We start from the raw sequence: 14,253 nt of genomic DNA, 5'->3' as shown, positions 1-14,253 counted from the left end.
TCTCACTAATTCTCTTACTGGACTAGTATAAGCAGCTTTTTACATAATGGTTTGTGTAGTCAATTAACAGAGTATTAGCTATAATAGATAACATTCTTACTAAGACCATATTAATTAGAGCTTAAACACAGCTAATCTGAGACCTATATTGAATTTATATTATTATGTAAGCATAATGCTTCCGTAGGCAACTAATTTCCTTCATGGCAGTTTTAAGGAAAAGGAAATCCTAGCATCTAAGATATAAATATGCAAATTTTTACAGCCATTTGGAAACCACATAACGTTTCTTAAAACTCAAGTGTGCCAGGCCATATTACAAATAATAGTAAGATTATGAGCCACAAAGGACACAAAAGATTGAATACCTTTTGAATTTATTGGAACAGAAGGAGTGGGATTGCTAGCTATGGAAATCTCTGCAAGAATTTAATGTATTTATGTTACTGCTCCTCATTTTACCTTGTGTTAGACCCCAGTTCTGGGGTTCTCCAGTGTAACTTCTCTTCAACGAAAATAAAGCCTGGCATGTCTCCATACCTGCATTTTTTATTGATTCACATGAATCCATCGGTTTTTAGACAAACATTCCCTGAAATTAATTAGGAATCCTGTCTAAATACAGATTTAAATTTATTTTTAGTTGCATGGGTTTGTGGCCTCCTTATCACTTTGTTCAGCAGTTCTGCAAAATAACCAAAGCTTAATACGTCTCTGGTAACACCAGCTACCTGAAGGAAGCCCTTAGGCAAAAACGTATTAAATTTTTAAAACACAGATAACCATGAAACTAAGCAATTGCAACTTCACAGGCATAGCAAACTTCAGTACAATATTAGAAAACCCGTGTATTGCAATTAAATTAAAATGCCACCATCTTGACTCCTGCCACCAACAGTAGCATTGCTGCTGTCAGGAGAAAAAATTCCACTAATAATAAGCTGATAGGGCCACAATGTTCCGTTATGTTGTCTAGTCACACTGTTGAGAATTATTGCCCATCTGTATGCCAGAAGACAAGTGCTTCTCATCGTGACTGAAACGAAGTGGAAGAATGAGGGCTAATAGGCTCGTAAACGCTCGTGCCAAGAGTCATGGAAGTGACTGGGGGCTCACTAGGCGGGTTACGCCTGTAACTTCAGATGCAGAGTTGACAACTTTTTGAATTCATACTCCCCTCTCCCATTTGTATTGAAAAGCTGTTTTCATATTTGCAGTATCTTTTTTTATTATTATTTTTTTTTTCTTCATCTTCTTTTTTATAATGGTAGCCTTTCAAACATTGTGGGATACTGAAGTATTAGTCATACTCTTCCATATCTAAAACTTCCAGTCAGCAATGTTTTAGAATCTCTTCCCAATTTATGCATCATTATTTTCCAAACATATACTTTAATTTCACCAACAGAGGTCAGTAAACCACTGAAAGAGAACCGTAAGTGTTTGGTGAGAACACACCCTCGTCAATCTTTCTAACATCATCCTTCTGATAGATTTGTTCAAAGGGCTCTTGTTCGGTTGCTTCAGAAAATACAAGCCTAGTTAGCTAAAAAAGAATAAAAAAAAAGGAAATGTGTGCTTATGCATACAGGAGAATGAATTTTATTAAGGAGATGAATTACACAAAATACTATATTGTTAAAGATCTTTCAGCATTGGACTATATTTGAAATACCTGTTATCAAGCCAGTAGCAAACATACATGCATAAGTATGATCATCGCTGAATCAATTTGTCAAGGTTAATGCAGGCTGTGATTTAAACGGCAGTACTTTGAATGATCTGCAGACTTCTACTCTCCAAGCTTTGTGCTGCTGAAAACCAACCTCGTGCGGAGAGAGTACAAAGAGGAGGATCCCAGAGAAGTAACATTTAATGATATTAAAATAACAGATAGAAGCGCAGGAGAAACCAAGAGCTGTCACCAACTTGCTCATTTTGACAGTAACAGCTAATGGAACTGTATTAACACATCATTTCCCAACTTTCAACCGTAATGAAAAGCTATTTTTACAAATCATTACTTTCGGTATATGGTGTTTCAGCCACGTGGCTTCTATTAGTGTACAGGGGAGTTTCACAACTAAAGCTGCCTGTGCAGTACTGAAAGTGTACCTTTTATGTCGGGCTAATCCCAGAGGGGAGTCAGCACTCCTGCCCGCGTCCTTTTGACCTTTATCCTTTTAATGCATTTTGCCTCAGTAGCAAAAGGTGAAACCCTAGTTTTTATGTTGCAAAACAGACCCGCTTCAACAGCGTTTCTCTATGAAGTTAAGGAAAGTAACATACGCTCCTGTGGAAACGTTGAAAGTCCCTAGCTCAGCAACCAACAATAGCTTTACAAACGTATTTTTAGCATCGCTTTTCTGGTAGCCCTTTGAAGCTCACCCGCACGGCCTCGCTGCCACCCCTCTCAACAGCTGCGAGCATGCGAAGCCACTGGAGTGGAAGATGTTAATTATCATCAGCTACTGGAATTTCTCCAGGGACTACTTGTGGTTAGAAACGTGCTTCCCTAAAGAACTGCACCAGGCGCTGGGATCATCTCTCCTGTAGCTTATCACAGTCCCTCCTCTTAAGCAAAAGGGATAATCGATTTAAAGTCCCAATCTTCACTTTTAAGCGTTCTTCTCTTAGGATACGATTGTGTGATTTTCCTAAGCAATCTTAACTGTAAAATCTTTTATTGCTGTGAATAGAATTCCAACAATGGCCATTTTCATGTATATGCGAGTTTCCCAGGGACTAGGTTAGCACATGCACAGATTTTGATTAAGAACTGGAGAAACAAGTCTAAACCGAAAAAGGAACAAAACCAGGAAACAGACAAATCGATGGACACAACTGTGGTTTTTTTGTTTGTTTTTTTTTTTTTCCCCCCAAGGAGGGTCATTTGAACTTCCTTTTTATGGCAAAGAAAAAGCTACACACCTTCCCCCCATGTCACCAGAAAACTGCACACACACACAAATGGTCTTTCCCTTTCTGCTTTACCTCCTGCTATTCAGTGGCATTTTGAGTCTAAACTCGTTAGCATCAGGAGCTTGATGTGATGTCAGCAAGTGAGATATTCCCCACAGGGAACCAAAATAATAGTAGATGAGCTGGCAGAAAGATTCCCAGAACGGGAAATTACAGAAAAACAACAGATTCTAAGCCTATACCTCTAGTGTGAGTACTACAAAGTACCTTTAATGACTGAACACAGCCTTAGATGTACCTTGTAGATCCCTCTGTGGTAGTTAAACCTAGTTATCACCACCACCCCCTCCTCCCTCCTCCAAAAGACCAAGTCAGGTCAATCTCTAGCTGCAGAGAAACCAGGATGAACACAGTAAGCTGTGGGACTTGACTCCCAACGCACCAAGACGAATGCTGAAGACAGCTCTCTTGCCCTTTACTACGGATGAGAATGGTACCAGTTCTTTACAAAGTTTTCCAGTCCTTTACAAAGTGACACACCGGTCTTTTTCAATAATCTAAAGGGAGCTGAAGGAAAAGAGGCGCCCCGCTCTCCAAGAATGCCGTCCCCTTCCTGTAAGGGCACAGGAAATCCCCTTCCACCCCCGGGAGGAAGGAAACTGAAGGTAATGGAAAATAAACACATCAACTGCGAAAACAGTAACCACCAGTGACTACAAAACCCCTTGTTATACGTAAGGACAGCGAGTACAGTGGTATTTCAGTTACTCAGTGTTTACAGAGTTAAACCCCCCACAATTACTGGCCCATTCCCCTCCAGGTAGGCCACTAGCCTTGCTGTACTGTACACCTTCTCCAGTTTGACTTCAAATACAGTGATCAAGAAGTAGATACGGTCAAGATGAGGGATTGCTTAATTCTTCCAAACTGGTCACTGCGTGATGGCATAGAGCTATTAACTCTGGGTCAGCTGCCGCAGGCCTTGACAAGCTCGAGAAGGTAACGGAATACGCGTTCCCTGGCTGGCATCAAAAGCAATAGTAAAGATAAAAGTGAGCACACAAACACAGAACTGTTATATACAAAAAAAGTTTAATTGAAATACCTGTATAAAAAATATGATCTCCATACATTTCACACTGTTAAACAGAAGAAAAAAAAAATCCAAATCCAAGCTGCATAAATGCAACCAGATCACAGAAACACAGCTATTAAAATAAATTAAGGTTTATGACTCTGCCACTCTACCTTCCAGAGCCAATGCACGGAGACTGTACAATGTCAATAATTTAAAACCCTTCCGAACAGCATTACTTTACATTTCTGGTACAATAATACCAGACAAAAGGCATACTGACTAACTTTAAAAAGTCATTCTATTTCCCTTAAATTAGACTTTGTACAACAATTTTCCATCTTCCAACAAAAATTGATAAGGTCAGAAAATTCTTTTTTTTGTCTTTTTTTTTTTTTAAAAACAAAAGTTGACAGGAATGCAGAAAAAAAGTGCCATGGGCAAACCACTAGAATTCCCATGGGGAGAAGGAGGGGAAAAAGCACAGTGTTGAATAACTATAACCAAATAAATTAACCAAATAAATAGCCACAGCTGAAACCTGTGGGAGGTCTTCTAAACTCCAAACAATAAATAACTGTATAGTACATGGGAAAAACCAAGTTTACATAAACACATTATACAGGTATGGAAAAAAAAGTAAAGTCCTTGAATATTGCATTGATTGTGCATTCAACATGCCCATACATACTTTAAGACTCGCAGGGTGACAAAAGGCCGGGGGGAGTTGAGAAAGGGGCTTCTCATGCCCAGTGGTAGAGATGATAAAAGGAAACATGAATAAACTTTCTGATAGAAAAGCTGATATACCTGTTCATATTTCTGTGCAGGCTATAGGAATTATTTTGAGCAGCAGAGGTGGGTTGGATTTGGAAAGGGCCGGGGGGGCAGGAGTGAAATGTCTGTGTTCAAGTATTCCATCACCAGTGGATGGGACTACTTCATTCAATCACCGAACATGTTCTCCAATGCATCATAGGAGCTGCTTCCTCCAGCACTGAGTCTAAAGGGAGCAAATTCCTATAATGAACCGGATCTTCTTTGGACATACACAGCTCAAAAAAGAAAGTCCCACTGAAGCAGCTTTCAAAAAGGCACTCAAAAGCAAATAAAATCTAGTCCAGGCTCTATGAGAGCAAAAAAGTTTACCATGTATTCAAGAGGTCACTGCTTTCTTAATAAGGTCAGTCTTTGACTAAGTACTGGCCTGCAACTCCCAAACATCAGCGTTTCCAAAGGAAATCTCTCATTCCAAAGCAGAAACCAGCAAAGGGGGAAAATAAAATCAAGTCCCTCAGACAAAGATTCAACTACAGAATAATGAATGCGTTTTTCTAGCCCCTCCTACGTATTGGCAGCAGCACTGTGGTCTTTCTGCTTGTAGCTCCCCTCCCAGTGCGAGGTCCTTAGTAATTCACAGACTCTCATTACTTGAACTTGTGCTAGATACATCAGTATCAAGGGTCCGTAGCCTTATGTCACAGTCCTCAGACTTCACTACTTCAGATTTGTGCATCCATTGATGGTCAAAGATTTGCTCAAGTGTTGGTCTGTCTGAAGGCCTCAGTGAAAGGCACCATTTGATCAGCTGTTGACATTCTGTAACAAACAAACAAGTAGTTTTAGACTACGAAAGTAAAAAGACAACCTTGAGTAAGAAAAACCCCACCTGTACAAACTCAAATGTACATGACTAGTTAAAAAAAAAAAACAGAAAAGAGCCCTCACTTGACCCCTATGCCACTCACCAGGCGAAATTCTTCTCCTGAAGTATAATCGTCCCCTCAAGATTTCTTCATCTTGCTCAAAAGGGATGTCTCCGCAAACCATATCATATAGCAGAACTCCCAGAGACCATACTGTTGCTGACCTGCCATGGTATCTGTGGTACCTGATCCACTCTGGAGGGCTGTATACTCTTGTTCCTAAAAGCGAGAGGGGAAAAAAAAAAAAATTAAGTCAAGGTTTAGAGTGTTTCCACATTGTTCATCATCATTTAGGATTAAAAAAAAAAAAAAAGCTTTAAATTTCTTATAGGCCAAAGCCATCAGCGGTGTAATCTGAGGTCAACTGCAGGGTTACACCATCGGCAGGGTTGGCCCATCCGGCCGTGCTATTTCGTGGCAGGGAATAACCCATCCCCATCAGCTGACTGTTTGCCCGGGCGAGCTCCCTTTCACTGGCCACGTGGCGTCTGCAGCATCACACCAAAAATAGACACAAAAGGACAAAGGGGGCTGGCGGGGAGGAGGCGGGAGGGCGGCGAGAAGGTGAAACTCCGGTCTGCCCGCCTTACACGGGGCTAATCTGCTTTATCCAATTCCGCGGGGCGGTAAACAAAATAGGGCCGGTTACGATTTCTACGGGTTTTTTTTAAGCCCGTTTCGTGTCTCCCCCGCCCCCCCGCCTCCGCGCTTCTCTGCGGCAGCTTTTTCCCCCGTCCCCCCCGCCCGCCGCCTCCGGGTGCCCGCGGGCTCCTTGGATACCAAACAAAACCGGGAATTCGGGATGCCGAGGGTCACGTGCGGCGGGGATTCGGGTTTCACAACAAACAGATGTGAGTGCGGCAGCTGGGGGGGAGGAGGGGGGGAGGACACGGGGGAGAGTCCCCTGTTACATCAGTCACGCTCAAAGGGACGGGGGAAAAGGCTCCCTCCTGTCACACGCAGCATTATTTCCACCTTCCCATCGCTAAAGCGTCAATCCCGGCCCCGAATCCCTTTTGGGGGAGCATATTTATCCCCGGTCGCTTTAAAATCTGCAATGCGGGATTTCCAGGACACGGCGGAAAGGGAGGGAGGGGGAGCTACCGCTTCAAGTTAAAAAAAGCACCGCATGTAAAAACTGCATATCCACACATGGAAACATCCGACACCGCCGAAGCCTCCATGTAAACAGATCGCCCTCTAGGAAAAAAAAAAAAAACCTCTCGCTTTTTTTCCAAGACAGGGAAATATAAACTGCTGCGTCACTGCCTGGAATCGCTTCTTTCCTACGCAACTGAACACCCCTAAGCTGCTTCGGGTCCGCAGGTTTCCATTACCGATAGACCTGATATGAACCCCTTGCGTCAGAGGCACCACTCGCTGCCGCCGGGAACGGGGCTCAGCGGCAGCTACGGGGCGGGCATCACCCCGGAAGGGGTGCGGGGGGGACACACTGGCCAAACCCGGGCGACACCGGGCAACCCCGTGCGCGGCGAGGGCACGTACCGTCGAAATCGGTATAGACCGTGTCCTTGAGGAGGGCCCCCGAGCCGAAGTCGATCAGCTTCAGCTCGCCCGTCCGGAGGTCCACCAGCAGGTTCTCGTCCTTGATGTCCCGGTGGACCACGCCGCAGCCATAGCAGTGGCGCACCGCCTCCAGCACCTGCCGGAAGAACCCGCGGGCCGTCTCTTCGTCCAGGGCCCCCTTCTCCGTGATGAAGTCGAAGAGGTCCTTCACCAGCTCGGGCCGCTCCATGATGATCAGGTAGCCGTCGGGCCGCTCGTACCAGTCCAGCAGCTTGATGACACCTCTGAAGCCGGAGCCCACCTTCTTCAGGAGGACGATCTCCAGGGGCACCATGACGCCGCTCTGGGCAGAGAGAAGCGGGGGGAGCGGGTCAGCGTCGGAGGCGGGGGGGGGGTGGGAAGCCGGCGGGGAGTAGGGGAGGGCGGGGAGGAGGGCGCGGCCGCCGGGCCCCCTCCGCCGCTGCCGCAGTCCGAGGGGCGGGCGCGGCGCTGCGGCGGCGAACCCCCGCCAAATTCCCCCCCCGCCCCCGACACACACACACACACACACCCGACGCAGAGGCCGCGCCAGCGGGGCGGGCCCCGCCGCCCACACAATAGCCCCGCCGCGGCGGAGCCCCGCGGTCGCCCGGCACCCCCCCACCCCCTCTTCCCTCCCCGCCACCCCCGGTACTTACAATCGTGCCCCACTCGGTCACCCTCTCCTTCACCACATGCTTCACGGCGACCTGCGGAGCGGGGGAGGAAAGGAGGCGCCGTGAGCGGCGGGGCGGGCACAGCCGGCGCCCCGCCGCCGCCGGGCCGCGCCCCGCAGCCTCCCGCCCCGGTAAAGCGCTTGTGCCGCCATCCCGAGCCTCACCGGCAAGCCGTCGGCGATCCTGCTCCCCGCGTAGACGGTGCCGAAGCCCCCACTGCCCAGCACGGAGCCCACCTGGTAGACTTTATCGAACGGCTCCCTCTCCACTTTCACTGCAGGGGAAGGGGGGGGGGGCGAGAAGAAAAAAAAAAAACACAACACACCGCGTTAGCGTCCGCAGCCGCGCTGCGCCAAAAATAGTAAAAAAAAAATAATAAAAATAATAAAAGCCCCAAAGCGCTCTACCAGTATTGTGAGGGCTGCCTTAATTCCACCCAAGGCTTTTTATTTTTAAAAAAAAAAAGATAGTCTTCTTGAATTTAAAAAAAAAAATAAATAAAAGGAATAAAAGCGCACCCCGGAGCTCGGGGGGGAGCGAGGCGCCGTCCCCGGGGATCGCTCGGGGCCGGTCCATGCCCCGCCCGGCGCTGGCGGGGGGACACCCCGGCACCGTCCCCGCCGTACCTGGCTGGAGGATCTTCACCGGCAAGTGGTCCATGCTGGTGGGGCTGCAGATGTGAGCCAGCGAGCCGAACTTGGAGAGCAACATCTTCCGAAGGTGGGGTGGGAGGGCGGCGAGTCCCCCGCGGTGGTACCGCCGGCGTCCTCCCGGCCGAGCGCTCGGCGGCGCGGCGCGGCTCCCCGCTCTCCGGAGCCGGCTGAGGGCGGCGGGACGCCGAGACCTTCTCCGCCGCTCCTTCCTCGCCCGGCAGCGGGCACCGACGCAGTCCTCGGGGTTGCCCGCCGGCACGGATCCCCGCGGCGGCGACACCAAGTCCTCGGGCGAAAAGCAGCCGGCGCGGGCGCCGCTCCCGCTCTCCTTCCTCGCACCGGCGAGAACCGCTCGGGGCGCCGGGACGCGCCGGCAGAACCGGAGCCCTCGTCGGAGGCGGGCGGGTCGTGGGGCTGCGGAGCCGCGCCTGGATCCCGCCCCTGCGGGGGCCGCCGCGGCGGGGAGCGGGCTGGGCGCCGCAGTGGAGCCGTGGCGGGCGCAGGATCCACCGCCGTGCCTGCCCGCGCGCTTCTGAGCCGCCGGCGCCGCCGCGCCGCCTCTTAACTCCCAATATTTTGGTGCGGGCAGAGCGCGCCGAGCGCACCGAGGATATCCCTCCGCGGGGGAGGCGGGAGGGGGGAAACACCTCTCTCCTCCGCTCCACCGCCCTCTCCCCCTCCCCCTCCGCGCCGGGGCGCCCGCGGTGCGGCGGCCGGGACTGCAGCCTCCCGTCCCGCCCCCATCGTGCGGGCGGCGGGGGGAGGGCGGGGGGCTGGGAACTACTTATTTGTAGTAACCGGCGCGCAGAGTTACAGACTGTCTGAGGAACGCATCACACATTAGCGGCAGAAAAAAAAAAAGGGCGGGGGGGGAGATTCTCCGCTTTGCGTTAACATTCCCGGCCAGCCAATCGCGGGGCGCCTTTTCAAAGGGCTCCTCGGCGCGGCCAATGAGGAGGGGCCTCATTTGCATGCGGCAGGGCGGGAATGCCGCGGCGCCCCGCGCCCAGCCCCTCCTCCCGGCTGCGGGAAGGTCGCGCCGCTCCGCGCCGGGCTGGGTCGCCATGGCCGGGGCACGCCGGGACGCGGCTTCGGCGGACGCAGCCTGCAGTGTCGGCAGCCCCCCGCGCGACGTGTCGGAGCCCGGTTATTCAGAAAGCCGCTGCTCCTCCCTCCCCAGTTTCTTCTTCTCCCCCGCCGCTGCCCCCCGGGGGGACGCCGGGCGCCTTGCCCTCCGCGCCTGCTTCTGTCAGTCAGCTCCCCGGCGCGGCGCGACGGCGGGCGCCCGGTGCCCCGGCGGCTCGCAGGAGCTGAGGGCTTCCCTTCTCCGCCCCGCTCCAGCAAAAGGCAGGGAGCTGTCCCGCTGCCCTGGCCCTGTGGCGGCTTGGGGCTGCCGCGCCTTAGCCGCCCGCCCCGCCCCGCAGGGGGCGCTGCGTCAACGGGAATGGCGGCGGCGGCGGGGCGCGGGCCGGCGGTCTCCCCCTCCCCGGGCGGCTTTTAAGTGTCCTCTTCCGACGGGGCTTTTACAGCGGCTCTCCGTGAGGCGCCCGTTTCCCTCAGGCTTCCCCCCGGAGCGGTTCCCGGGAGGCCGTTAACGGCTCTTGGAGGGCTGCCGCCGTGAGGGCCCCCCCGGCACCGGCCTCGCCTGAGGGGAGGCCGGGGCAGCTGGGAGAGGCCGGGGGAGAGGGGAGCCCGGGGGCCGGCGGGGATCCTGCCGACTGCCTGTCCGGCAAAGGCTGGGGGCCACTGGGTCAGAAATTAATTAGCGTTGTGCTGGGTGGATAACAATGTCTTAATAACTGCTTCAGCAGCTACTCCCGACTACTGACCAGATGCCTGTAAGTGGAGAAATGGCGTGCAGAAGCACGAGGCTGAAGCTCAACCGGGGAATACCAGGACGCTTGCAGACATCTGAAGTGGTCTGAACCCCCACATCCCTGGCACTGCCACCCCTTTCACACCGCCGCACTCCCAGGTGCATAAACGGGAGCGTCTCACGTCCCCTCTCTGGAAAAATCCTGAAGTTGGAGATATCAGCACTGCACAGGGATCCCAAGCGTGAGGGTATTTTTGGGCAACCGCTTGAAGAGCTGGCAGTCCTTCCCACCTCGGGCACTGGGAGAGCGTTGCAGTTGGCATTGTCTGATAATAGTAGCAGTCATGCCCATAAACAAAGCAAGGGCTTTTAGAGAGAGGTAATATCTTTTATTAGATTAGACCAGCTGATGTAAAGGTCAAGTTTTCAGGCGCAGTTTCAACCCTTCATGTCCCGGAATGTGTTTTTTGAAGCTAGGTCAGTTGGAGTATAAAAGTTACTACTCCTCATACCATGGTATTTGCAGGGGAACTGAACTAAACGATTCTGTTTATTGAGCAGCTGAAGGATTCAGGAGGTTTCATGTTTATGGATTTTTTTTTTTTTTTAAAGATAATGATTTGGATTTTTTGGCTGTTAGATATCCTGCCTTTTGGCTATCTCTAATCACATTAAATAAGTTTTTAGCAAGTTTCTCCAGATAATAGCATATGCATGCTATTGTGTTTATTGCTGCTGAAATGTAAATGCGTACAAACAGTAGGAAGATTTAATAATTTCACAATACATGTTCCAGGTTTATTTTAAAGAATTTATCACTATCCCCGTTTTGCTATAATTCTTATTAGTGGCTTGTTATGAGTATTTTTTTAAATGGAGAGTGTTTCTTACTTCCAAAATGAGATCTCTGGTTATTGAAATAGGAAATGTTTTTAAAGAGAGAAAACTGGCATTAAGTATTAATATGCATAAGTGCTAATTATTTAGGGAATTAACACTGCAAGTAGTTATTAATTCCTGTTTTTTTACGTGGCTAAGCTTGAAAAATCATGCATGTATCACTAGTCTGCAAGCGTAAAAACATCAGGCCTTTTCATTCAACTGCATTTGCAATTTCTTAAATCCATCTTTGTGTTGTCAGTTTATGGTAAATCAGTGATATATTTGCCTTGAACCTGTTCAAGCACATAATAAAGACTTCCCTCAAAATCCTGTTGAGTTTAAGCTACATCTTCTTCAGCTGTATCAGCTGTAGTACTTTGAGTCAAAACAATATAGCATGCCTTTACACATCTATGTTAGAAGCAAAATGGTAACCTAAAAAAGACCCCGATAAATGTCTGGTATTGGTATAACTCCCGATCTGATTTGTATTTTCACAACAGTGTAAAAGGAAGGGTATTTTATATTTAACATTAAAGCAAACAAGGTAGTTACTGTAAAAAAAAGTGATAAGGGGGTATTTGTTCTTCGTTCGCTTAATTTTGGCAGACAGACATTTAATTTGTATACAGCTACCAGGACTCTTGGTTTGACAGAATTACAGATGGATCCCAGACATGGAATTTACCCTGTCTTTACACATAAGCCTTTCATGGGTTTGTGGTGCTCCTTTTGATCTGGCTTGGAACATGCAGTTCAGTGGTCCTAAACAATTATAGCTGCAGAAATATTGTATAAACTAGTTTTGGCCTCTTTAGCAGTGGCTTTGCAACTATAAATGGAAAATCATTCGTGGGTAGGATGCCAGTTTGTTCTTTGATCTACAAATCATTTTTCTGTGCAGCGGTTCCTGAGCGGGTGTGAGTTTGTCAGGCACAGAAATACAGAAGATCCATGGGAGTTTCTATTTGCAGCACGGAGACAGTAGCACCTTCGGGCTACCTTTTAATGTCTATATGGAACCAAGTCCGCAGTTTGCTGTGGCACATCATCAGGTGGCATTAATGTGCCCTATTGTATGCCTATAGCCATTGTAGGTCTTCTGGATGGGACTACCAAAATGCTTCTGTTCACATAATGTGACCATCAGGAATGCTGCTAAGAATGCTCCAGCAGTAAAAGTCTAGTCAAGTCGGTAAGAATATCGGTATTCTCATGTCCCTCATCCTCCTTGTATGTCAAAGCTCCTAGACAGCTTAATGACCCTTCACTCAATTCTTTGCAGTCTCTCTTTTATTTGGTGAGAGAACAAACTGAACACGGTGCTCCAGATGTGGCTTCATGTGTGCTGAATAGAGGGCAATAATCATGTCCCTTGACCTGCTGGCTATGGTCTTGCTAATGCAGTCCAAGATGTGGTTAGTCTTCTTCACCGCAAGGACACACTGCTGACTGTTCAGTTTGTGGTCCACTGGATCCTCTCCCGTAGAACTGTTAGTCCCAGCCTGCACTCTTCCGTAAGTATATCCTGTCCCAGATGCAGGACCTTGTATTTAACTTTTGGGAACTTCAAAACAGAGGTATCTGTTACACACTCATTCAGCTTGTTGAGGTCTCCCCGAATGGCAGCTATACCCTCCAGTATACCAACAGCCCCCCTTGATTTGGTGTCACCTTTTACTTCCTAAGGGTCTCATCATGCAGGTCGTGGATGAAAACGTTAAATATCATCAGCCCTTGTGTTGATCCCAGGGAATACCACTTGGAATCACCGGCTAATTAGACTTCAAACAGTTGTCAGTGACCCTTTGAGGCCAACCCACCTTTTAGTCTCCCCAGTTTGGCTGCAAGGACATGAGGAAACTGCATCAAAGACCTTGCTAAAGACAAGGAGAACAGCACCTGCTACTCTACCCTCACCCAGAGCGCCTGTAGTGTAGAAGGCAGTCTGAGTGACTAAACACAGTTTGCCCGTGGGAAATTCAAGGTGGCTGTTCTCAATAACATTCTTGTCATTGTGTGAATGGAAATGGTTTCCAGGAGTACTTGCTCCATAATTTTCCCAGTGACTGCGAGAAGGGTGGTCACCCAGATCCTCCTTCTTGCAATCTTCTAAGACAGACGTAACATTTTTATAATTGTCAGAAACCTCCTCTGATCACTGTGACCTTTCACGAGGGACAGAGACTGCCGTTTCAATGACATTTGCTGGCAGTCTTGGTATTCTTGGATGTATCCTGTCCAACCCCATGGACTTGTACTACATTTCCGGCTTGTTTGAACAAATAGATCTTTGCTACTTGATGTGGAGCTCTGTGAGGCCTGAGAGCAGACCTTGCCAGAAGAAACTGAGGCAAAGACAACACTGAGTACCTGTGTGCTGTGTCACAAGGTCACCTGCTGTATTCAGCAGCAGGCCTAGATTTTACTCAATCTCCCGTTTTGCTGCAAAAGGGTCGTTACCCTTGACATCCTTCATCAATTTTAACTGAATGCAAGCATTGGCCCCCTAATTCCATCCCTGCATGCCTGGGCAATGCTGCCGTACTCCTCTTCCTTGTGTCCCCACTTCCACCTCCCATATGCTTCCTTTTTGTTCTTGAGCTCAGTCATGTACTCGCTGTGCTGCTAAGGCAAGCCCTTGCTATACCTGCCTGTTTACTTGCAAATTAGGATGGATAACAGATATGTCTGACTCTGCCAGGTCTTGCAGACAGGTTGTTAGGGCACTTTTTCAGCAACTTCACTGCTTTCCTTTTGACCAGTGTGTCTTATAAAGCCACAACCTCTCTTTATTTCTTTGCATTTAAAGAACACATCATTAGAATTATGAGTGATTAGAGAAAGATGTTGACAGCTCCATCAGTAATAGACCTTACATTTCCAGATACAGTGCATTCTTTCTTCTTATCAAACTACTGAGTGAATTCAGTCAAAGATTACTCCTACCACTAAGAAATTAAACTTCTGGTTTAGT

General features: G+C 48.8%; 1 protein-coding gene across 1 annotated transcript; it reads right to left on the bottom strand.

The window, feature by feature from the left end:
- Window positions 1-3,995: 3,995 nt before the first annotated feature.
- On the bottom strand, window positions 3,996-9,349 carry PIM3 (Pim-3 proto-oncogene, serine/threonine kinase). The gene is made up of 6 exons (XM_063323351.1): window positions 8,552-9,349; window positions 8,090-8,199; window positions 7,908-7,958; window positions 7,210-7,573; window positions 5,746-5,922; window positions 3,996-5,596 (listed from the first exon to the last, which is right to left on the bottom strand). Exons 1-6 carry the CDS (start codon window positions 8,634-8,636, stop codon window positions 5,412-5,414), a joined length of 972 nt encoding a protein of 323 aa, XP_063179421.1. The 5' UTR covers window positions 8,637-9,349; the 3' UTR covers window positions 3,996-5,411.
- Window positions 9,350-14,253: the final 4,904 nt, after the last annotated feature.

The sequence above is a fragment of the Chroicocephalus ridibundus genome, chromosome 1 (assembly GCF_963924245.1).
Source record: "Chroicocephalus ridibundus chromosome 1, bChrRid1.1, whole genome shotgun sequence".
Lineage (NCBI taxonomy): Eukaryota > Metazoa > Chordata > Aves > Charadriiformes > Laridae > Chroicocephalus > Chroicocephalus ridibundus.
The sequence above is the reverse complement of the archived record's forward strand: the minus strand, read 5'-3'. Positions and strand labels throughout refer to the sequence as shown.

Excerpts from the sequence above, each read along its gene's own strand:
- PIM3 (XM_063323351.1), bottom strand. The coding sequence starts at position 8,636 with ATGTTGCTCTCCAAGTTCGGCTCGCTGGCTCACATCTGCAGCCCCACC. Across the intron at positions 7,959-8,089 it reads GGATCGCCGACGGCTTGCCG|GTCGCCGTGAAGCATGTGGT; the intron begins GTGAGGCTCGGG and ends CCCGCTCCGCAG. Across the intron at positions 5,597-5,745 it reads CAGGAGAAGAATTTCGCCTG|AATGTCAACAGCTGATCAAA; the intron begins GTGAGTGGCATA and ends TGTTTGTTACAG.